Raw genomic sequence first — 24,070 nt, forward strand, 5'->3', positions numbered from 1 at the left:
AGATATCTACTCCATATATATTCTTGGATATTAAATTCTAAACCAGTCAGTGAGCAAGACTGATGCATGGTGACTGTTCTGGCTATTTTACTGCCCGAGACGTTTGCTCAAGTATATAACCAAGAGCAAGCTAGTTCTAAGATAGATGCTTCAGTTCCTCTGTCCTGCACATTTTAGTTTAGTAAGTTAGCTCTTATGTTCAATCTTACTTTGAAATTATATCCAGAACAAACCATAAACATTTTAATTGTTAAAATAAACATGGTCTGAGCTCTCTAAAAGTCACAGGAGAATTTTAAAGCTCTCCTCACCTGAGTGATCTTAAAGGATAACTGCTTTGGTTGTAGAACAGGGTGGTCCCCGAAAGCTAATGCAGTAGGAGAAGGGCTATTCGGTCGGACCTGGAAAATATGGTAAAAATTTCTACCTTAGGTTAAAAACAACAACAACAACAAAAACCAAACACCAAAACCAACCCCCCCCCCCCCGCGCCCCAAATAAAACCATTTCTACTCAGCAATAATTACATGACATTTCTAAAGAAGATTTTTATTTCTTTTTGTTTGTTTGTTTTCAAGTCAGGGTTTCTCTGTGTAGCTTTGCAGCCCTGGCTGTCCTGGAACTCACTTTGTAGACCAGGCTGGCCTTGAACTCTCAGAGCTCCGCCTGCCTCTGCCTCCCAAGTACTGGGGTTAAAGGTGCACGCCACCACCACCTGGCTGATTTTTATCTTTTAATACCTTTTTAAAACTTTTAATCAGGTGGGATGGGAAGGGGAGGCTGGAGGGACAGGAGGAGGGAAGAGGGAATCTTTGATTGGCGTGTAAGATGAATAAAAAAATTTTAATAAAAAAATTTTAATCATCATTTATTTATCCAACAAGCATTCTTGAGTACCTCCTGTATGAGGCCCAGTGTGAACAACCATACATTCCTTCACCAAAAGGGGCTACACTCAAGATCCATAAAACTTTAATGCTTTATAAACAAAGTATGGCCAAATCATTCTGAAACAAAAATATTAAATAGGTTATCCTGATTAAAAGAAGAAATCTAAAGAATCCTGTATAATAAAGCAACCTCTGAAGGCATCACCATCCCTGACCTCAAGCTCTACTATAGAGCTATAGTAATAAAAACAGCTTGGTACTGGTATAAAAACTGACATACAGACCAATGGAATCGTATTGAAGTCCCTGACATTAATCCATGCACATTTGAACACCTGATTTTTGACAAAGAAACCAAAACTATACAATGAAAAAAAGAAAGTATCTTCAACAAATGGTGCTGGCATAACTGGATGTCAATATGTAAAAGATTACAAATAGATCCATATCTGTCACCATGCACAAAACTCAAGTCCAAGTGGATCAAAGACCTGAACATAAATCCAGTTACACTAGACTTAATAGAAGAGAAAGTAGGAAGTACTCTTGAACGCACTGGCACAGGAGACCACTTCCTAAATATAACACCAGCAGCACAGACCCTGAACACAACAATTAATAAATGGGACCTCTTGAAACTGAGAAGCTTTTGCAGGGCGAAAGACACGGTCAATAAGACAAAAAGACAGCCAACAGGATGGGAAAAGACCTTCACCAACCCCACATCTGACAGAGGATTGATCTCCACAGTATATAAAAAACTCAAGAAACTAGACATCAAAATACTGAACAGTCCAATTGAAAAATGGGCTAAAGAGCTAAACAGAGAATTCTCAAAAGAATCACAAATGGCTGAAAGACATTTAAAGAAATGCTCAGCATCCTTGGTCATCAGAGAAATGCAAATCAAAATGACTCTGAGATACCACCTTACACCTGTCGGAATGGCTATGATCAAAAACACCAATGAGTCATGTTGGAGAGGATGCAGAACAAAGACAGCATTCCTCCACTGTTGGTGGGAATGCAAACTTGTACAACCACTGTGGAAATCAGTATGGTGGTTTCTCAGAAAATTGGGAATCGATCTACCTCAAGACCAAGCCATACCAATCTTGGGCATATACCCAAGGAATGCTCAGTCATACCACAAAGATACATGTTCAACTATGTTCATAGCAGCACTATTTTGTAATAGGCACAACCTGGAAACAACCTAGATGCCCATCAACTGAAGAATGGATTAAGAAATGTGGTACATATACACAATGGAGTACTACTCAGCAGAGAAAAACAATGATAGCATGAAACTTGCAGGCAAATGGATGGAACTAGAAAATATCATCCTGAGTGAGGTAACCCAAACCCAGGAGGACAAACATGGTATGTACTCACTCATAAGTGGATTCTAGATATAAAGCAAAGAACAATTATACTGCAACCCACAGAACCAGGGAGGCTATATAGCAAGGGGGACCCTAGGATGACTGTGGCTTATAATAAGTTTTGGTTTTACTCAATTACTGGGCAAGCCTCAATGAAACATTTCACTATTAGGGTAAGAATTTATACTGTATCAAGTTGATAATAGAAAAATTAAAAACAAAAACAAAAATTACGTAAATAAATAAAATAAAAAATATTAAATAGGTTATCCTGACTAAAAGAAGAAATCACTGAGCATAGTAGCTCATGTCTTTAATCCTAGTACCTGGGTGGCAGAAACAGGTAGCTCTCTATAAGGCCCAGGATAAGCAAGGCTACAGTGAGACCCTCTCTTAAGGAAAGGAAGGCAGGCGGGCGAGAGAGGTAAGAGAAAAGAAAAGAAAGTGAGAGAGGTGGGGGGAGGGGATGAAACCCAGCATAAAAGCTTGAATACAGACTTTTTAATACTAGACCAGTAAGCCATGGCTGTAAGGACTCTGAAATCACATCTGTTAATGAGTTTCACAGTTATGTAGTGACTGTATCAATACTATCTCAGCTTTCAAAGTTCAGTCTTAAGCCTTCCTTTGCAAAGGGCAATGGTCCCCCAGGGAACAAAATGGGAAAGACAACTAAGTTCATCTGCAGACAGGGAGGAGAGGAGGAAAGGGAGAACAACAAAAGGGGCTTGAATAGGAAGAGCAAGGCTGGCTTTTACCAATTTATAATTCACCTTCAAATTACTGAAAGCCAACTTTATTTTTCTGGTTAAATAATCAACTGCCAAGTAAATGAAAAGTTAAATCTAAGATGCAAAGCAATGCACATAAAACTTTTGTCTTAAAATGTTAGAAACAAGTTTTAAAAGTTATAAGCTAATTTTAACATCTTTCTCCTATGCTGAACTGAACAGACATTTTCTTAAGAATTCCCCTAAATGATTCATGATTATTCTTAATTAATAACGAAGTTAAAAGGCAGACATTAATAACTGAATGCAGAGAGAGCTGCTACAGCACTTCCCTTAGCTCCCACAGGCTCTACAGAATTTTTCTTAGTAAAACAACACCACTGGATACATACAGACAATTTAGGAAAGCTTCGGCCTAAGAAACTCATTTTTTAGAATTCACTGAGACAGGGTCTCAAATAGCCCAGGACAGCCTCCAACTCCCTCTACAGCTGATGACATTGAATTTTTGTTTTTTAAATTGTATTTATTTAGCCAGGCGGTGGTGGTGCAGGTCTCTAATTCCAGCACTCAGGTGGCAGAGGCAGGTGGATCTCTGTGAGTTCGAGGCCAACCTGGGCTACAGAGTGAGTTCTAGAAAAGGCACCAAAGCTACACAGAGAAACCCTGTCTCAAAAAACCAAACTATATATACACATTTACTTATTTATTTATTTTATGTGTATGGATGTTTTGCCTGTCTGTATGTCTGTGTACCACATGAGTGCCTGGTACCTGTGGAGACCAGAAAGTGTTTCAGATTCCCTGGGACTAGAGTTACAGATGTTTGTAAGTCATTATGTGAGTGTTAGGAATCAAACCTGGGTCTTGTGGAAGAGCAGCCAGAGCGCTCTTAACTACTGAGCCATCTCTCCAGCTAATTTTGCTTCCATCTCTTTTAAGTGCTGGGATTACAGGCATGTAAAACAATGCCTGGCTAAGAAACTCACTTTCAAAATAAAAGTTCCAGAAGAATCAGATCATTAAAGAAGATTCAACTCCTGTCACTGAAGTGATTTCCCTTTTAAAACATAAATATGACTATATAAAAGTTAACAACAAAAACAGCACATTATAAGTTATTCAATATGCATAACCTCTAAACAAAGACAATGCACTACAACCTTGAATAGGAAAAACTTACAGATGAGGAAGGAGTGGAATGTGAGTGTGAGTTTTGCGGAGAACGGATTGCAGGAGGTATGCCTCTTACTGGACTGGAGCCATTTCCACCCTGGTACTGAGAAACAGAAATGGGGAAGCATAGTTACTATTTTAGACTTCTCACTAAGAAAGTAATTCAAATATACCTTATTTCATTTGTGGTACAGAGGAATGAACCAGGGCCTCACACAGATGGTCTGCATCCCTAGACCTAATTATACTTTGCTTCAGATAAAATCAAAGTCATTTAAATGGGTCCAGAAAAAGCATGAGCAAGGTCAGCTATATAAAACCTAAGTACATCATATAACAATGCCTACTACTTTGTCTTCTGACTATAATTTGTTATCGTGGTCCACTCAAAGACAAATCGCCCCCAAAATGAACATATTTGTGTGTTTGTTTTCCTCCAAAGCTTAACAGTTTTCCTATAAATTTTTCTTTAGAGGAAACCAGTAAGTCTCTAAAACCCCAAATTTTAAAAATTTACAGATGATTTAGTAAACACAACCATCTTAGAATCACTGTTCACAAACCTATTAAGATGTACAAATATTCACTGCAGTATATAAAATAATTATATAGGAAAACTCTTTTCCCTCTAACAACGAAACATCTTTACAAATCCCATTCTTATAGAGTGCATGCCCTCGTTACATACAGATGTCAACAATCTGCTCCACAGTGCTTTCCTCCTAGTTCATGCTCCTGTACCAAGACCAGAAGAATACATTTTACTGATGCTTGGTTCCTCTTAGTAGTTTATTGTCTACTTCATCTATTATTATTTTTATTATTTTGTTTTTTCGAGACAAGGTTTCTCTGGGTGACAGCCCTGACTTGTCCTGGAACTCATTCTGTAGATCAGGCTGGCCTTGAACTCACAGGGATCCACCTGCTTCTATCTCCTAAGTGCTGGGATTAAAGGCGTATATCAATGTTTAACTTAAGTTTGATATGAATGGCAGAAATGGGAACTGGCTAGTATGTTTACTAAACAACTTTCTACAACCCAAGAATTTTTTTTCATTGTCGTGATCTAATGCTGGGGTCCAGCCTCCGTTCTGATTCAGGTCCTTAGGCGGGGAAGAGGCATTGGTGCAAGGAACTTCTGACCACCAGGTGGACTGCACTCAAGTGGCCCTGAATAGCTGGGAGCCATCTTTCTTTATATTTTAACAGAATTTGTCCTACCAGGCTTACATGAACAGCTTTAATATTGGCTCCCATTTTTGACTTTGAAGAAATACATCATAATTGAAGAACTACATCATAATCATTATGAAAGCCCCATCGTTCCCCTTTATGCTTCCCCAAATACACCTTCCCACCCCTGCACAACCTTATCCTAGACACAGAGTTCAGCGTTTTTGCAGGCTTAACTAAATATCGGGACAGACACATCCTTCTCTGCAGCACTTACATCAGCTGGCAGCGACTGCGGTTACAAAGTTCAAAAGTAATAGACATGGGCACAATGCTTTAAGGACAACAATATTCAAACCCAGACAATTCTTTCATGTCTGTAAGATATGCTTTTATAAAGTTTTTCTACAAGAGGGTCCCATGTCTCAGTCTCTCTGTAAAAGGCAGGCTTTGATAAGGCACTCTTTTCTATTCCACTATACCATATTCTCCACCTGTGTATGGTATAGATGGATCTATCCATCTCACATCTTACATTACAGGTTTCCCCCTCGGTTCATACTAGATCCTATCATTGATTCTATATGCTTGGTGTCCAGGGAACTTCCTCTCAACAGTGGGCACCATGTGTATTCCTGGGGCTTCCCCCTGTTCTGTGTATGCATGCCTTACTCTCCTTTCCAGAACTGTGAGACATGGGTGATGTCCTAAGTGTTGTTTTCTCATATGTACCTAACTGTCTCCATTGAGTCAGAAAAGTTCCCAGGATTAGGAGTTGTAGTTAGTTAATTCCGGATAAGGGATTTGAAAAGTATTAGCTCCCTGCTGAAACTTAGGGGAAAATATTTGCGAGTGAGCAGAATTTCCAGCAACAATGACAGCCCCTGCAAGTGTGACTGACAAAGAATCACCAATACAATGAGAGAGAAAGAGCCTGCAAGCTGCACGAATTTTGCAAGTCCCTCCGCTGTCCTGTGGACTACTGGCTCTCTCCAAGTGAGAGTGCCTCAAAGAACCCTATGGACAGGTAGCATGCCCATGTGAGACTAGGCTGTACTTCTTATCATAAATCCATCACATAGTAGGCATTCTAGTAACTATTTTTATTTGAATTTATCTCTACCCTTGAGCAGAAGTTGTTTTTTTCTTTTCTTTTTTTTTTTTTTTTTTTTTGAGACAGGGTTTCTCTGTATAGCCCTGGCTGTCCTGGAACTAGCTCTGTAGACCAGGCTGGACTCAAACTCACAGAAATCCAACTGCCTCTGTCTCCGGAGTGCTGGGATTAGTGGCAAGTGCCACTATTGCCCAGCCCAGCACAAGTTCTTAATGATATTAACTGTGAGTGGCTCAAGTCAACTAAAGGACAGTGGATAATTTGGGGTTATAAACAGTTTTACACTGGATTCTGTAACTCCCCAAAAGCATCCTCTCTCTTACAAAAAAAAAAAAGCTTGGAGATTTTTTTTTTATGCTGTCTAAACTTAGCTGTTGTCCTAGTTAGCCAATTCTGCTCTCACTCTCAAGTGAAGACATTTTTTTCTACTGAAGAAGTAACATTTGTTGTTTTTAACAAGCAAATCAATATTTTCAACTAGAAATTGGAAACCAAAAGTATGTAGACGCAAGGAAATGGTCTAGATTAAGAAGGATTAAAAGCACAGCTGTGTTTTTCAGAGTCCCATCATCTCCATCACAGAGCTCAGTGTTGCCATCAGAGGGTAGTGTCCATGGTGAGATGGAGCAGTGAGACTGCAGGTCTACTGGGTTACTCCAATCCAGCCGGCCAGACAGGCGCTGCTTTCCTCTTGTCTTTAGTCCCTTATCTGCAAACAGAACACTAGCAGCTAACTTGACCTACAACATGGGCCGCTTAAGCAAGAAGGCGAAGTACTCTGAAACTTTAATATTCCCACAAAAGGAATATTACACAACACTACCATTCTTCTCAAAAGCCGACTCTGTATTTCTAAGAAATGATTTTCAACTTGTAGAAGAACTATGATGAATTAGGAACTGGAAATAACCCTCAATAAACTTACTTCAAAATAGTCACTAATCTTGTGGCCACGTCCCCCAATACTTTTTCCTAAAAAAAAAAAAGAAAAAATGTATAGATTTAAAAGGTAGTCATGATTATCTACCATTTATTACATCAAAAAGAGAAAAGTGACAAATTAAAACATATTTATTTAATTTAAAAGTGTGTGGCATTTTAGTAAAGTAAAACAGTAATAATCTTTAAACATTTATAAAATCTAATCAAACCACATTTTCATAGCTACATGCCAATTTCTGGAAGTCCCAATTACTGAAAAATAGACAAATAACATTAAGGATCTCCCGCTTCCTTCTCACCCAACCTCTCTCTCCCTTTTTCCTTTCCCTGGCTGGGGAATTAAACCCAGGGCTTCAGATATGCTAAGCATATGCTACCACCAAGCCACATGGCCACACCCTCAGCAAAAGGAACTTGGTCTTTAAAACATTATTAATATTTCTTACTATCTATTAATCTCAGAAAAGAAAATTAATAAACTGAAAAGGCAAGTGGTAAATTTATATCTGACAAATTAACACACACTTTGATGATGATGATGATGATGATGATGATGATGATGATGATGATAGTAATAAAAAAAACAGCTGTGGGTGATACAAACCCAAATCTAATCTGTTGGGTAGACAACAACATACTTACTGTCAATGTTATTTTGTAAAATGTTTTGACTTTCCTTTTCTTCAGTGTTCTTTTTTGAGTTAGGGTCTCACTACATTTTCTAAAATGTATTTGCTGTAACTTAACAGGATATTACATTTAAGAGTCTACACTTTAATAACTGTTCTTATGACTATATATATATATATATTAAGTTTTTTTCTACACAGGGTTTCTCTGTGTAGCTTTGGAGCCTTTCCTGGAACTCGTTCTGTAGACCAAGCTGGCCTCGAACTCACAGAGATCTGCCTGGCTCTGCCTCCTGAGTGCTGGGATTAAAGGCGTGTACCACCACCGCCCAGCTCTTATGACCATATTGATAAGCAGGGTCATCACAAGTCACCATTCCTTACATGTTCTGTCCTAAAATGCAGTCTCCATTAGTTTTAAAGAATTTATTATTAAGAAAGGTGGCATTTTCTCCCCCCCCCCCTTTTAGGAAGGAGGCATTCATTCTTAAATTTTAATTGTGGAGAATACATGATTTCTTCAAGCAGTAAATAGAAAATCTAGTGATTCAGCCAAAAGCTTTGCATATAGTATACATCAATTTCATTCTGCCTTCTTCTTATGTGCTCATTTAGTTTCCTTAACTCTTGTTGTTGTTGTTGTTATTTAATTTGTGTTTGGGCATGGCATGTGTGCCACCTGCACATCTGCCCCTTGACGGCTAGAGGACAACTTGTGGGAATCAGTTCTCTCCTTCTACTACGCTGTAACCCACAGAGCTATCTTATCAGTATAACAAACACAGCTTGAGTACTGGGCACTGTGAACAAACTCTGTGCTTAAGGTTCAACAGCCCTAAACAAAATTGAGAGGCTTTTTCTAAAATTAAATAAGGACCTGGGACAACAAATGTTATCCAGGAATTTTGGTCAACAGTTCCATACAATTTATTTAGAAGTCAGACTGGATTGCAGTGACTTCATCCCATGGAATGTTCTTTTTATCTCTGCTAACATCCCTGAAGACTAAAGAGGGACTACCTAATAATGAAGAAGGGATGTTTTGGGTTGCCTACTAAGAAGCTATTTCCCTAATTCTTTTTCTCTAATTGAACCCCAATTTTTATGTTCCATCCTCTCCACACATGTGACATCAAATTTCATGAGGAGCCTGCTCCTCTACAGCCCGACTCCCGTTTCTTCTTCCCTCATCTACCTCTCATTTTCATCAGGAGTCATTCCTCGAGTCCACTGTGACCGAGGAGACAAGTTACCCCACTACCAGTGTCAGACAGGCTGATTTCCTAAGAAACAGCACTTCTACTCTGTGTTAGTGGTCATGGAACGGAGACATAATGAACACAGTCATGAGGTGACAAGGTCGGTTTGCTTCTGGGCTTGAAGCTCACTTTAAGGGAAAGGTGGGGTGGGAAACACAAGCCAGTCTCATTCTAAAGTAAACATTCAGGGGCTGGGGATTTAGCTCAGTGGTAGAGCGCTTGCCTAGCAAGCGCAAGGCCCTGGGTTCAGCCCTCAGCTCCAGAAAAAGAAAAAGAAAAAAAGCAAACACTCAGTGAGGAAGAGATGAGGAGATACAATTAGGCAACCATTTCACCTAGAAAAAGACCAGGTATTTCTGTGGACAGCAGACCAGACAGATAGAAGGCCTGAGTTCTTTTTATTAAATGTATTTAGTGTTCGGGGGTGCGTGGGGTGGGGGTGGCAGACACAGTACACATGTGGAGGCTAGAGGTCAACTTACAAGAGTTGGTTCTCCTGTTCTACCGTGTGAGTCCCAAGGACTGAACTCAAGTTGTCAGGCTTGGTGGCAGGTGCCTTTAACACTGAGCCATCACACTGGCCCTTAAAACACACAAACTCTTTTTTTTTCTTTTTTCTTTTTGGTTTTTCGAGACAGGGTTCCTCTGTGTAGCTTTGCGCCTTACCTGGAACTCACTTGGTAGTCCAGGCTGGCCTCGAACTCACAGAGATCCGCCTGGCTCTGCCTCCTGAGTATTGGGATTAAAGGTGTGCGCCACCACCGCCAGGCAAAACACAAACTCTTAAAACAAGTTAGCTAAACCAGTTTGGAAGCCCCATCCTATTTGCGGTTTACTTTTAGGATCTTGTCAGTATGTTGCTGAAAGGAGTTAATGTGCCGTTCTAATGAAGTTACATGTCCCTAACCACAAGCTGGACGGCCTGCTCCAAAAAAGAAAGGGAGCAGCTGCGAAGTGAGATCAAGTACACTGGACACCTTCAAAAGGCCGAAGACGAAGCCCTTCCTCTTCCTTCCCAGACAACTGCTGCAAATCCACCCTGTGATTCCAGTGCTATATGGAAGCAGTAAGGCAGTTCGTTCATAAGTCTAGATTGTATGGCTAAAAACTGGCTCCAAAACATGCGTGAGACATGTATAAACCATCACTATACATTACACTGTACATCTTTTCAGGGCCCAAATTAAACAGCAGTACCAGTTTGTTATCTGTTAGAAGAGATCATGTTGTCTGGGCTTACTGTGATCACGTGGATTGATGTTCAGGCCCCAGAACTGACGGCTCCCAGCACCCACACAACAAGGCAGGCATCTTACACACAACTGTAACTCCCACTCCAAGCAGGCTGGGACAGGAGGATTACTGAGGCTTGCTGGTTTCCAGCCCAAGCAAGAAAAATAAACCCTGGTTCAAGGAGAGACCCCACTTCAAAGAAATAGGCAGAAAGTGATAGAGGAATCCTGATGCTCAACACTCTCTTCTGTACAAATGCACAAGCACACTCATTTGGAAACACCCATGCACATACACTTCACTCATACAGAGAGAATTTTTTAAAGAGATCATGTATAGTCCAATGAAAATAACTTTTTAAGTTTATATCATAAAAGGCAGATATAAAAGAAAGGATGTAATGAGCATAAAAAACAGGTAGTCTAATTATTCTTGTAATTATTTTCTTAATAAAGAGAATAGGTTGCTTGTTTTAAAGTGAAATATAAAGCTTGTATTTAAAAACAAGAAGCTATTTTAATATTGCAATTCACAAGAAAAAGGAAAAAATAAAAGGAGATAAAGAAATGCTTACCAGAGTCTAGGCCAAAGTAAACAACATGGAAATGTCAAAGCCCCCACAAAGGCCTGCAGGTTCACGCTTTTATTTCTATGCAAAGTACAGTGCTTAGCTATTATAAATGCAGAGAATACATAACAGATATAAAATATGCAAGCCACAAAGCCATGCATTCACCAGTTACAGCCCGACTGTTCAAGTCAGAGAACACACATAGGGTGGACGGTCTCTGAAGGAGGACGGCGTCTGCTTACCCTGGCTACTTTCACTCTGACTTTCTGCTTTTCTCTTTCTTCCCCTGGATGACTCAGATTGTTTCTTCTCTGGGGTCTAAGGAAAATAAGTTAACAACATTTTAAATTATGTTCTTAATACGCAAAATTATTACTGTCAATGTAAAAATCATCTTTACTTTTGAGGCCAAATAGAGCATTCAACAATGTTCACAGGATGCAAATGCAATCACTGACATGCAATTTATTTAGAAGATATAACTAAAGTTCACATTTATAGAATTTGGCTTCAGGGAAAATGATAAACCTGAGAATAATTAGCCCTTGAAATTCTTAAGTGAAGAAAAGAGGAAAATTAACTGTTTCCTGTTTTCTACTATTCATATATATTTAGTCTATAAAAAGTAAATTTCAATGAGAAAATAGGGACAAAACACAAACTGACATATTCACCCCAAACTAAGAGACCATTCACCTGTACGCTGGCAATTACTGTTCAAGAACAATTATAGTGAACACATATGCTCTAAACCAGTTGTGAGCAAAGTATGGCCAATAGGTCAACTCTGATCACGTGTTTTTGTGTCATGATCTTAGCGTGGCTTATACTCTTTTTTTTTTTTTTTAAAGACAGTCTTACTATGTAACCCAAGCAGAGATCCACCTGTCTCTATCTCTTGAGTGCTGGGATTAAAGACTTGCACCACCACTCCTGACTGTAACGTAAACATTCTATCTTCTCCCCACCTCACCCTCTCACTACAGGGTCTAGTGTGTAGCTATTACAAGACAAATGTATGAGTGACCACTTAATAACTCAGTCAAGGTTTGTACTACCAGTGCTATACATCAGGAATTCAAATCAAATTTAGTTGTGCAATCCTAAAGTCCAAATGGTCTTCACATGTTCTTTATTTGACATGCTACATGCCCTGAATCAAAACTAAATGAATCAACTACAAGATATTTCTAAACGTTACTACACATCTACCCATCATACATTGTCTGTTAAGTTTTCTTAGCATCTTTATGAAGAATTTTAACCCTGTATTAAAATAAACGCAAGTTCCCCAATAATAATTTATTCATATTTCTCCCAACAATCTATGCCAACAAATATATATGGGGGGGGGTGCTCACTATGTAACCTTGGTTGGCCTGGAACTTGCTATGTAGACCAGACTGGCCTTGAACTTACAGTGATCCTCCTGCCTCTGCCTCTTGGGTGCTGGGATTAAAGGTATGGGCCACCTCACCCAGCCTATAACAAATGTATCTAACACCTAAGAAAATAAGATTTTTCAGAGTAAGTTCACATCACACTGAATTAAAGCACACCAAGATCCTATGAATTCTATCTTTAGATTTTGACTAAACAAACAAAAAATCATAAAATTTAATTTTGAAAGTAATACTAGAATCAGCAATTTTTTAGTTAGAAAATATGTTCTAAATGGTTCACTCCAAGGAACAATGGTTTAGACAGGCTGAGAACGCTACATTTCAATTGGGGGCTGAGGAGAAAGGAGTATTCACCTGAGGCAAACCATTTCTTTAGTTGCAAACCATTAAAATGTTAACACTCCATCTATCACCAAAGGGCTGGGGGTGGGGTGATATATTATGTACAAATTCTCAAGCATATTTGGGAAAATATTCACTACACAGTTTACTCAGTAAGAATTTTAGAATATTCAAGATCGTTTTGAAAGACACATAAAGTAGTACTTATAAAGGCTTTCTCCCCATCCCTCCAAACACAATTCTCAGCAGGGGGAAATGAACTATACCTCTGGGGAAAGGTCACTTCATTTAAAGGAGGTTGAGTAGTGAAGTCATGATCACAGGAAGGAAGAACCACGAGGTGTATCTCAAATGAGAGGGACTTAGAGGACTGACAAGGGAAGGAGAAATGAAAACCAGACACGTCCAGAAGACATTTCCACTGTGATGTACAGGAGAGGGGAAACAGTGGTAAGATTCGGAAGACAGAGACTGGGAACCCAGGTACACACTGAGGTTAGCTCGTACAGTGAACATCGCTACTGGATGCAGATCTTCTGTCCTGGGATGCCCTAAAGCTTCTCCCTTGTGCAAATCTTTCACTTTGTGGACATACTTGAAGTTGTATGGAATGGAGTGTCCTAACAGACCAGGTACCATGGGTTTCTGAATAAACCCTTGATCCATTATGTACTATAATCACTGTTGTGTTACACCAGGAACCAATTTTCTTATCAATCTAAAATGCAATACCACCAGCATCACAGGAATGTGGGGACTAGATAAGGAACACACTTGGAACACGGTACTTGTAGTATGCTTAGCACACAATGATGTCAAAACACAATCAATTCTTTTATGTCAATGACTACCCTATTAATCATCCCATGTCCATGCACTTTATGTTTCAAAACTTAAATTATGTGTCATAATGTAAAAGGATTAGCACCTTCTGCTCTAATAAGAATGCAAGTAATTGGGTATAGGGTGTGCAATACATTTTCTATTTATGGACACACTTAAGTAAGAGTGTGTGTGTGTGTGTGTGTGTGTGTGTATAAGACACAGAACATAGTTTAGGCGACCAGCAACCCTAATGCAAATATGAGTGGAATAGTTTGTTGAGTTTAAATTTAAATAATGTGAGCAATATTGGTATTAAACAAAACAACAATACACAATCAAGTCTACCATTGCCAATTCTGAGTCATTCATTTGTACACAGGCCTGTTTGAGGATTTTGAATTTGGGAGGAACATGTGCAGAAACCCAGCCAGTATTTAATCACTGCAGTGGCTCATCACTGACAAAGGTCAGAACCTATCTGCAGTTTTCAAACTGCTCCGGATGCCTGCAGAGAATAGGTTGTGTTCTAGAAATTACGAAAGCAGACATAAACAGCTGAGCTAAGGCTCTAGCTTACAGAGATACAACCTGTACCACTGGTACCCACAACTGCAGACACAGCACCTTATTTTAATATATTACAATTCCCCTTTGAAGAGCAGACTGTGACTTTAAAAACTACTCGTTACACCAATGGTTTCCTTGAAGCAATCTAAAGACATCAATGACACCACCTGTGTATTTACACAAGGTGTAAAATTTGCCTAGATCAAATCCTTTCTACAGAACTTTCCCAGTGTTTATTGCCCTTCCCTAATATGCTGCCATTTCTCTTGTCTGCTCTACCTTTACGAATGAACTCTGTAGCTGACCTCAGGAAGGATGACCAGGGAAGGCAAAGCTGGACTGTTGTAGTGAGGTGAAAATAATGCATGGTCATAAAGGCCAAGAACAACACACGGTAGAAGAGTGGTCGGGAGAAAACTGAAGGAACGACCAGCACTAGTCAACCATTAGCTTTACAAATGCCAAGTTTGAGACACACTACTCTGGCATTTAATGTTCCAAGACATTTGAACTCATAAGGCATAAATTTACAAAGTATTTTCTAGCAGTTGAAAATTTGCTTGAAAACAAAGGTGAATTTTAAAGCACTCTAGAGGTGATATAATTAAGTTAAAGCTGTACTTTCATTTAAAACTTTGGTGTTTATTAAACAAAGTTTTTATAGTTAATCACGTGGCTTCTTGGTTTATGCTAAAATACAAAACTGTCTTTCTTCAATGCAAATAAAGTTTAAGGCAAGAAAACAGAATCCTAGTGCTGTGGCAAAATGAGAGGCCTAAATCATTATGGATTATTTCTACAAGCCTCAGGTGAGAGCATGAAGTTTTTGCATAAATGCATCCACAGAGAGCTACAGTCATCAATGGAGAGGGAGTAGGTACCGCACACTGCTCTTACTATTTAGCTCGAGTTCACAAAACCTAACTAGGCATGGAACACATCAGATAATACTTTAATAAAATCACTAATCCCTAACAGGGCTGGTTATATTTAATTTCTTTCCAACTAAATCTTTAAGAAATTAGAAACACTTTAAAACACAAAGAAAAGTTATACTAAGTATCTTTAGTGAAATATTCATTGAGCCAATGACTGATCTTAAAAGTACAATTCACTGCCTGTCTGAATGATTTATACCCCAAACACCAAATTCAAGGATGGCTACTATAACGTGAATAAATACCATGACACATTTTTGCCTACAGCTGCTAAGAATAGTGTTCAATCTTTGTTTTTGGATTTTAGTTTATGTGTATGGGTGTTTTGCCTGCATGTATGTATGTGCACCATGTACATTCCTAGTATCTGCAAAGGTCACAAGATTGAAAGATCATTGTAAACTACTGTACAGATACTGGGAACTGAACTTGGGTCCTCCATGAGAGCAACAAGGGCTCTTAACTACTAAGCCATCCAGCACCCAGTGTTCAATTGTTAACTACATATCTTGGCAAAGTTTAACTTTTTTTTTTTTTTAAAGATTATTTATTTATTATGTGTACAATGTTCTGCCTGCATGTATGACTGCAGGCCAGAAGAGGGCACCAGATCTCATTACAGATGGTTGTGAGCCACCATGTGGGTACTGGGAATTGAACTCAGAACCTCTCTCTGGAAGAGCAGCCAGTGCTCTTAACCCCTGAGCCATCTCTCCAGCCCCAAGTTTAACTTGTTTAATGAGTAAGGATAACAATGGAGAAATCTTTGTTACTTGATGGTATATATCAAAACCTCAAACCTTACAAAAATAGTCAATGCAAATTAATGCCCCCTCCCTAAGAATGTCAAATGTGTAAAATATTGTTTTCAGGGCTGGAGAAATTGCTCAGTTGTTAAGTATGGTGACATTTTAGTTGTGCTGAAATGTGATTTTATTTGTATGTTAATAAATAAAAGTGCCTGGGGGACAGAGCTAATAGCAAACCATTTAGCAGAAGTCTGGCACTGGTAGCACACGCCCTTAATTCTGATCACATGATAGGCAGATCTCTGTGTGTTCAAGGACACCACCAGCATGGAGACACATGCCTTTAATCTCAATACCAACCACAGAAGACCTGGAGATTTGTACAGACAGGCAGTGATGAGGAGGTCATGTGGTTGGGTTTAAAAGCAATGAGAAGGCAGAACAGAAAGTCAGTAAAAAGACAGACACACAGGAAGTAGGTCTCTTTCTCAGGGGAAGGACGGCAGCGGCAGCGGATGGTAAGAAGGTAGTCTTGATTTCAGCTTTTGGCTACTGCTCTCTGATCTCTGGGCTTTTAACTCCGCATTTGGCTCTGTGTTTCTTATTTAGTAAAACTGTTCAGAATTACATCTACAGTTAAGAGCATGGACTGCTCTTTCAGGACCAGGACTCAATTCCCAGCACTCACATGGAGGCCCCACAGCTGTCTGTAACTCCAGTTCCGAGGATTAGACTCCCTCTACCTTTGCAGGCATCAGGTTTCAATGTGGTGTACAGGCATACATGCACACAAAACATACATACATGTTAAATAAAGTTTTTTTTAAAAAAAAGATATTCTATTTTCTCTAGGCTTTAAGAATTAGATTAGAATATACCAAATTTAGCTGTGAAATCATTCTTGCTTCCTCATGTTTTATTTACATTTTTGTAAAATCTATTATGAAATATGGACATTCTAATTCAAGGATATTTTCAGCTATAATGATCTGGAATTTGAATAGTCCATCTCTGAAAGAGACAAAACACAATAATGCACTATTACCTGGAAATCTGTGCAAGAAACTTTGACCCCCTCAAAGGAAACCTGTTACACTGCTAATTCCAAAACCTACCATAAAAGTTTACATAGTCAATGTTTTGAAATCTAGTCATCATATAAGAGTTTTCCCTTGCTGCTCTAAGTAAATAAACACATTAGCAATTTTGAGTGTATTCTATTCTATAGTGTATTGCTTCTATTACATGATAGTATCATGTATTATAATATTATCATATATATATAGTATCATAATATTAAAGTGGGAGAAAACCAGCAAGAAGGAAATGGGTAACCACTCAACTCCAATAGAGACAGTTCATTTTTTAAAGCCTGCACATTTCACTTTCTTCATACACGCCCAGCATCCACAACCATCAAAAGGAAGTCTAATACTGAAATAATGACTGTTACTCTGAGTTCTAACAATCATCTTACTTACTATCCTCCCGTTCTAACCTAAGCTTTTACTTAGGCCACTTAAAACCGAATCCCTGTATGTTAAAAGAACATACTAAATCTTCAGTATCAGCGAACAGTAATTTGGTGATTTAGTGTGCCATCTTCTTTTCATTATGGAGCATAACTGTTTACTGACATTTTCTTTTCTCTGGCTTTCCCTTTAAGACTTTACTAAGTAGAATGCATCATAAAATTAGAATAAAGTTGAACTTTCTCCCTTATCCAAATTATCTTGTCAGCAGCTTTCAAGCCACAAAAATCAAACAGCATAGAGAAGAGTTGTTAGGATGAGTTGGGTGGGTTTGGGAAGCAATAACTTGAGATAATTTACCCTGAAGTCTTGGCATTATGAGAGTAATTATAATTGCAAAATTTAGAACAGTGGTTTTAATTTCTGTCCCATCATAACAGACATGAAGTGGTAACTGTCTTGCATACACAGTACAGTCAATACCTTAAACACAAGTTCTACACACACACACACACACACACACACACACACACACACACACACACCCACCCACACCTCTGTGATATTACTTTAAAAAGATTTATTTCTCTTAAAACTTTATTTACTTTCTGGCTATCTTCCTGCATTCATCATGTGTGTGCTGTGCACATGGAGGCCAAAAGAGGGCATTAGATCACCAGGAACTGGAGTTACAGATGATTGTGAGCCACCATCTGGGTGCTGAGAACTGAACCTGGGTCCTTTGCGAAAGTATCAAGTGTGCTTAATCAATGAGTCATCTCTCCAGACCTGCTCTGATACTTTTAAGTGCAAGTGCTGTGTGATAGAACATGAACTGCTTCTCAGCCTTTGATTAAGATCAAATGTAGCATATTCACAATTCAAAATTTAATCTCAAAGGCAGTATCAACCTATACTTAATATATGAGAACACTTACCATTATTTCAAGATCTGTACACAACGAATAAAAAGTGTGTGTGTGTGTGTGTGTGTGTGTGTGTGTGTGTGTGTAGTGTAGTGTACAGCTCAGTAGTAGACCATCTGCCTGAGACACAAAAGCTCTAAGTTCAGTTCCCACTGACAGAAACACAGATACAAACACACACTGTATTTTCCTTACAATAATATATTTCATTTTTCTTGGAAGAGAGGGAATAGTCTTATTTTTAACTGTTCTTCCATATATCTGTTGGCAATGATTTTCAATAATTTACAAAGCTTTTATTTCTAAACAGAGTCTCTATTCCAAACTTAACTATTTCTACAAAAACACCTTAAAAACTCTGGAAGTGATTTTGATGTATCACTGGAACAAAGATCAGGCTATCTGTCTAAAATAGTAAATTATGAATTTCCTATGTAATACACATTTCATAATCTCTAAAATTAAGAGTATCATTCCATCTGGGCGACGGTGGCACACGCCTTTAATCCCAGCACCCAGGAGACAGAGGCAGGTTGATTTCAGTGAGTTCAAAGCCAGCCTGGCCTACACAGCGAGTTCCAGGACAGCCAGGACTGTTACGCAGAGAAATCCTATCTCAAAAAAAAAAACCAAACCAACAAACTTACTCTTAGGATACAGATGGCTCGAGAACTACAAGCATGGGCTGCTCTTTGGATTAGAGAACCCAGGATCATTTCCTAGAACTCCAGTTTCAGGATCCGAAACCCTGTTCTGACCTCCCCTGTCACCAGGCATGGTGTGGTACAGACATAAAAGCAGCCAAAGCACCACACACATAAAATAACACTACCACTCCTTATAATCTTCTAGTACAATTAAGACCGAAACTGATTGTGCCGTTGTAGCAGAAAACTAATTAGACTACAGCAAGTTCACTGGACAGTAAGATGTCATGGTTACCCCGTTAGTTTAGGAAATATGAAACAAAGAACATTAGTAAAATAGTCACTGCATTTTGTTGCCATAAAATATATCCTTCTAGTATTTTTAAAACTCTAAAGAATAAAATATTGAAAACAAAATGTTCAGCATGTCAGCTTGACCCCCAACCCTTAAAATGCAATCAAAGAGTCACGTGTGTGAAATGAACACTTGGATGAAATGAACAGCTCTTATTCTGGATGTCACTTGGACTAGCTACAAATGATCTCAAACCTGAAGATTCTGTACTTCAACATACCATTTTTTCAGAAGACTAATTAGGGTGGTTATCTGGTAAGTCTTACACTACCTTAGCTATCAGGATGGAGCCCCACACTACTACAGTCAAGAGCATCATTTTACAGTGAGGCAGGCTTCTGAACTAGAATTTCTAACATTAACTTACCAGGCGTGCAACTCTGTGAGCTTGTTTACATGTTTGGCAATTTAAATTTTAGACAGTTACAATTTACCTCCACAGTTAACAAACATACTTCACTTCCTCCCCTCTGTTAATGGGTAGTCCTTTATCAAAAGAATTTCCCTCCCATTATCAGACAGCATCTGGCAATACCTGAAGGCATTTCTGTCTACCAAAACGCAGAAGAGCTGCAGGGACTCTGCTAAACATCCTCACCAATTATATTGGACAGTATCCTCTGCTTCCCCAATTATCCAGTGTAAAATGTTAAGCCTCACAAATCCTGCTCTGCTAAGTGCGTAAGAATTACTTGTAGCCAGCATGCTGAGCTCTCACTCATGAATTTAACAGGGAACATTTCAGAGGCTGTGTAAACATAGGATGATTTTTACTGATAATTTATGGATTGTGTACTTACATATCTTAGTTCTCAATTTTTTTTAATTCCTAAAATGGTAAATACTCATAGTTGTAAACTATATTTAAGAAGTTCTTTGGGGGGCTAGAGAGATGGCTCAGCAGTTAAGAGCACTGATTGTTCTTCCAGAGGATGTGGGTTCAATTCCCAGCACCCATATGGCAGCTCACAGCTATCTATAACTCCAAGATCTAAAACCCTCACAGAGACATACATGCAGGCAAAACACCAATGCACATAAAACAAAATAAACAATTTTTTTTAAAAAGTTCTTTGGGATTCTTAATAACATGGAAGCACTACAGTATAGAGCTCAATCTTGACACCTAAACGTCTGACAATTGTACATTCAGGTGAACTTACACAGTGCTATCATCTTAACACTGGGGAATGTGTGTGAGCAGCTGAGAGGAGCGGCAGGGATGAGCTGACAAAGGGACGAAGACCCTTTGTGAAGGAAGTGGGTTGACAGTGATGGTAACTTACTCTTTCAAGAAACATTTACTGATCACCTACTAGAATATATCAAGCACTATCCGAGACTGAACTTAAAACGATCCCACTTAAGCTAAAACAATGCCACTTTTCTCTTCCAGGCAGTTTTGTACTCAAAAAGCTTGGAAGTTTATTCTGCTTGAGAAGAGTAAACCAAACATATCAAATACATTTTCATAAAAGGTAATATTTAACCACTTTTTGTTTGCTTGCTAAATAAATGCCTAGAAAACTACTATTTCAAAGTTTTTAGAGTGTGAAGAAATCAACATTACCTAAAAAGAGTACATCAGAATTTCCAAGTGGGTAATCTGGGTACTAACACTGGGTGGGGGAGGGGGATACCATCCTAGGAGATTGATAGCATGCCCTTCCTACTTTGATGGAAATGAATGCAGACAGCCAATGACAATTCACTTTTCCTTCACTCCCTCCTCCCCACTTTAGGAAATTAACCATGCATATATTTGGGCAAGACAGAAAACTAGCAACACCCTCCCCCTTTGAATTTTCTATCAAATATTGATCCTTATTAAGAATGTACCCTAGCCGGGCAGTGGTGGCACACGCCTTTAATCCCAGCATTTGGGAGGCAGAGGTAGGCGGATCTTTGCGGGTTAGAGGCCAGCCTGGTCTACAGAGCAAGATCCAGGACAGACACAAAGCTACACAGAGAAACCCTGTCTCGAAAAACCAAACAAACAAACAAAAAAAAAAAGAATGTACCCTTTATTGCATGGTGTTATGGAAAAATACCTCCCCTCTCAGTTTTCTGAGATAGGGTTTCTCTGTGTAGTCCTGGTTGTTCTGGAACTTGCTCTGTAGACCAAGCTGGCCTTGAACTCACCTGCCTCTGCCTCCAAGTACTGGGATACTTTTTTCTTTTTTAATAAAAGGAAAAGTTACAAAGAAATTCCAGGTATTTTGCAGGAAGATTTAAGGCCACTAATTCCTTTTGACTATTAGTCTGAATAAGGAGACACGGACTGATCACGATCACAAAAGGCCACTTCTCTTGCACAGTGCTCCTGCTGAGACAACAGTTCCTTCCTATACACAGCAAGGCTGCTTCACTTCTTGTTTTAGAAAACTGACACTTTAAGAGTTCAGGTTTAGGAACTACTACTAGGAAAAAGATAAAAAACAGAGGATCCACCACACCCTATCTCTCTGACTCAAACCCCTCAGAAAACAATTGGGGCCACAGGACACAAAGAGCATTTCTAAAAACTGATGAGAGCATGAAGCTACCTGTGCCCATTTTAAACTGAGCATGTTTATTATTTTATTTATTTAACTTCTTTAAAATGTGTTTGTTTGTTTGGGTTTTTCGAGGCACGAGTTTCTCTGTGTATCCCTGGCTGTCCTGGAATTCATTCGTAGACCAAATGGGATTAAAGGCGTGCGCCACTACCACCCACACACATTAAATTGAGCATTTAATCAAAGCAAAAGCAAAACAATGTATTAGGGGAAATGGGGATAAAAATAAAAAAACTCCAACTTATTTATGATGAAATTCATTTTCAGGCTCACCTTTTTCTACTAAGTATTCAGACTAGAGCATTAAAGAAAAGGTGGCTGGTAAGGAGGTCCTGTCTGTGGCTGTTGGCTTGTCTCTCTACATACATCAATCACCTGGCAGAGGAGGAAAGAGAGGAAGGGAGGACAGAGGGAGGGAGAGAGCTGAAAGTGTGTGTTAAACAGAGTGAAACTAAGGTGTGCTCCAAGTACAACCACCACCTCAGATTCTGTGTACCTTTAGCTTAACATCCTTAATGCTAAATAACACAAAGCTCCCCAAACAGAAAACTCCAGTTCAAGACCAGGGGACAAAGGAATACAGTTCAATAATACCCGAGAAGACAAAGAGTAAACTAGTTCTAGCAATAAAACATATTTGTGAAAGTTGCTGTTCAACTCTAATTTAGCTTATACAGTATTACAAAAGGTGAGCATTACAGATAAATTTGAGGCAAAGTGGAATAATAATAAAAGTGTCTGCTTTATAAACATGGACATTGTGGAGTACATTTTATATATAAGTACACATAAGAAACACAGATACACTGCTTCTCCTATGCTAATTATTGAAAATAATATTAATTCAAAGATATAAGCAAGGCAGAGAAAAGCATCCTAGGACACCCAAAACTAGAGACAGAGTGGGAATAGTGATGGTATTAGTAATCATAAACTCCAAATAAGCCAGAAATTACTTGATTTATCTTGGTTTACTGAGCTAAGCGGGGTGAGGACAGCAACCATTCAGAATTTAGAAAAAGCTCTAGGGAAAACTACCGTATTTACACAGGAAGACTCCTCCTGTAGAACTGAAAACAGGTAGCTCGAAGCAGGCTTTACATCATGTCAAGACCATAGGACTACTACTGGTCATTAGGAAACAGTCTCCTTGACAAAGCGAAAGAGCAGGTAAAGTACACACCTTAATTCTAACCTCTGAAGGTAGTATGATTGCTTTTGTGAAATGTTAGCCACCCCTCAAATCCAAAACGCATTCACACTTTACTTTTAAACAGAAAAACAGGGCTGGAGATAAAGCTCAGTAGGAGTGGACCACACATGGCTCTAGGTTTACAGACCAATATAGGGGGGTAGGGAGGGGGAGTGCAGAAAGTCTGTTTCCACTGGGAGTTAGGAAAAAAGGCTACTGGATATCCTGGGCTATCTACCTCTGTTCCTAGCTCTGCCCACCCACCATCTGGACTTTATTCATTCACACGGGGGGGGGGGGGGGCGCACGGGGGGGGGGGGCTGGTTTCCTATCTTCTCTCTTGAGTCCTTGATTCCTCCCAGTGCTGCTAGGGTCCTTCCCTCTTGTATTATACACACATCAAGACTGTGACTAAGTACTGTTTCCCTTCTGTCACAATCAGGAGTCTGTCAAAAGCAGTCAATATCTGCTGTCACTATTTCATCCCTTCCAATCACTCTTTTCCAGCTAAGCTCTAGCACCTTGATCCCCTTCATCTGTGGAACCTGAGCCTATGTGTCAAATCTTAGGGCTTTTTACAGCTGTCCCTAGTCTCTTCACTGTTCTCCCCACTGCCTACCTACCAGAACATCTCTGTCTACAATATCCATCTTATCTGCTAACGTTTCTCAGCAATAGGCATACTATTAAGGTGAACTCATTCACAGAAACAGCTTGCAAACCTTTAGGTGTCAGGATCCCTCTATAACTCTTTAATATTGTTGAGGACACAGTGGTGGTTAATTTTGAATGTTAACTTGCGAGTTGGGACCACTTAGAAGATAAATCTTTGTGAATGAAGATGGTCTCTGACTGAATAAAATGGCGGAAGCAAGTGGAGCACCAGCACTCATCTCTCTCTGCTCCTTGACCATGGACACCATGTAACCAGCTGCCCTGTGCTCCTTCCACCACAACTAAAGCTGCTATCACTACCATGCCTTCCTACCATGA

General features: G+C 39.2%; 1 protein-coding gene across 1 annotated transcript in view; it reads right to left on the bottom strand.

Annotated features, from left to right (window-relative positions):
- Positions 1–24,070, bottom strand: part of Tlk1 (tousled like kinase 1) — a 131,926-nt gene that overhangs the window by 37,049 nt on the left and 70,807 nt on the right. Inside the window, exons 4-7 of the mRNA XM_076569635.1 lie at positions 11,346–11,421; positions 7,395–7,441; positions 4,190–4,285; positions 312–401 (exon numbers count right to left, since the gene is read on the bottom strand). Coding sequence (XP_076425750.1) covers positions 312–401; positions 4,190–4,285; positions 7,395–7,441; positions 11,346–11,421 — 309 coding nt within the window. The remainder of the gene's footprint in view (positions 1–311; positions 402–4,189; positions 4,286–7,394; positions 7,442–11,345; positions 11,422–24,070) is intronic.

Source organism: Peromyscus maniculatus, chromosome 4 (genome assembly GCF_049852395.1).
Source record: "Peromyscus maniculatus bairdii isolate BWxNUB_F1_BW_parent chromosome 4, HU_Pman_BW_mat_3.1, whole genome shotgun sequence".
NCBI lineage: Eukaryota > Metazoa > Chordata > Mammalia > Rodentia > Cricetidae > Peromyscus > Peromyscus maniculatus.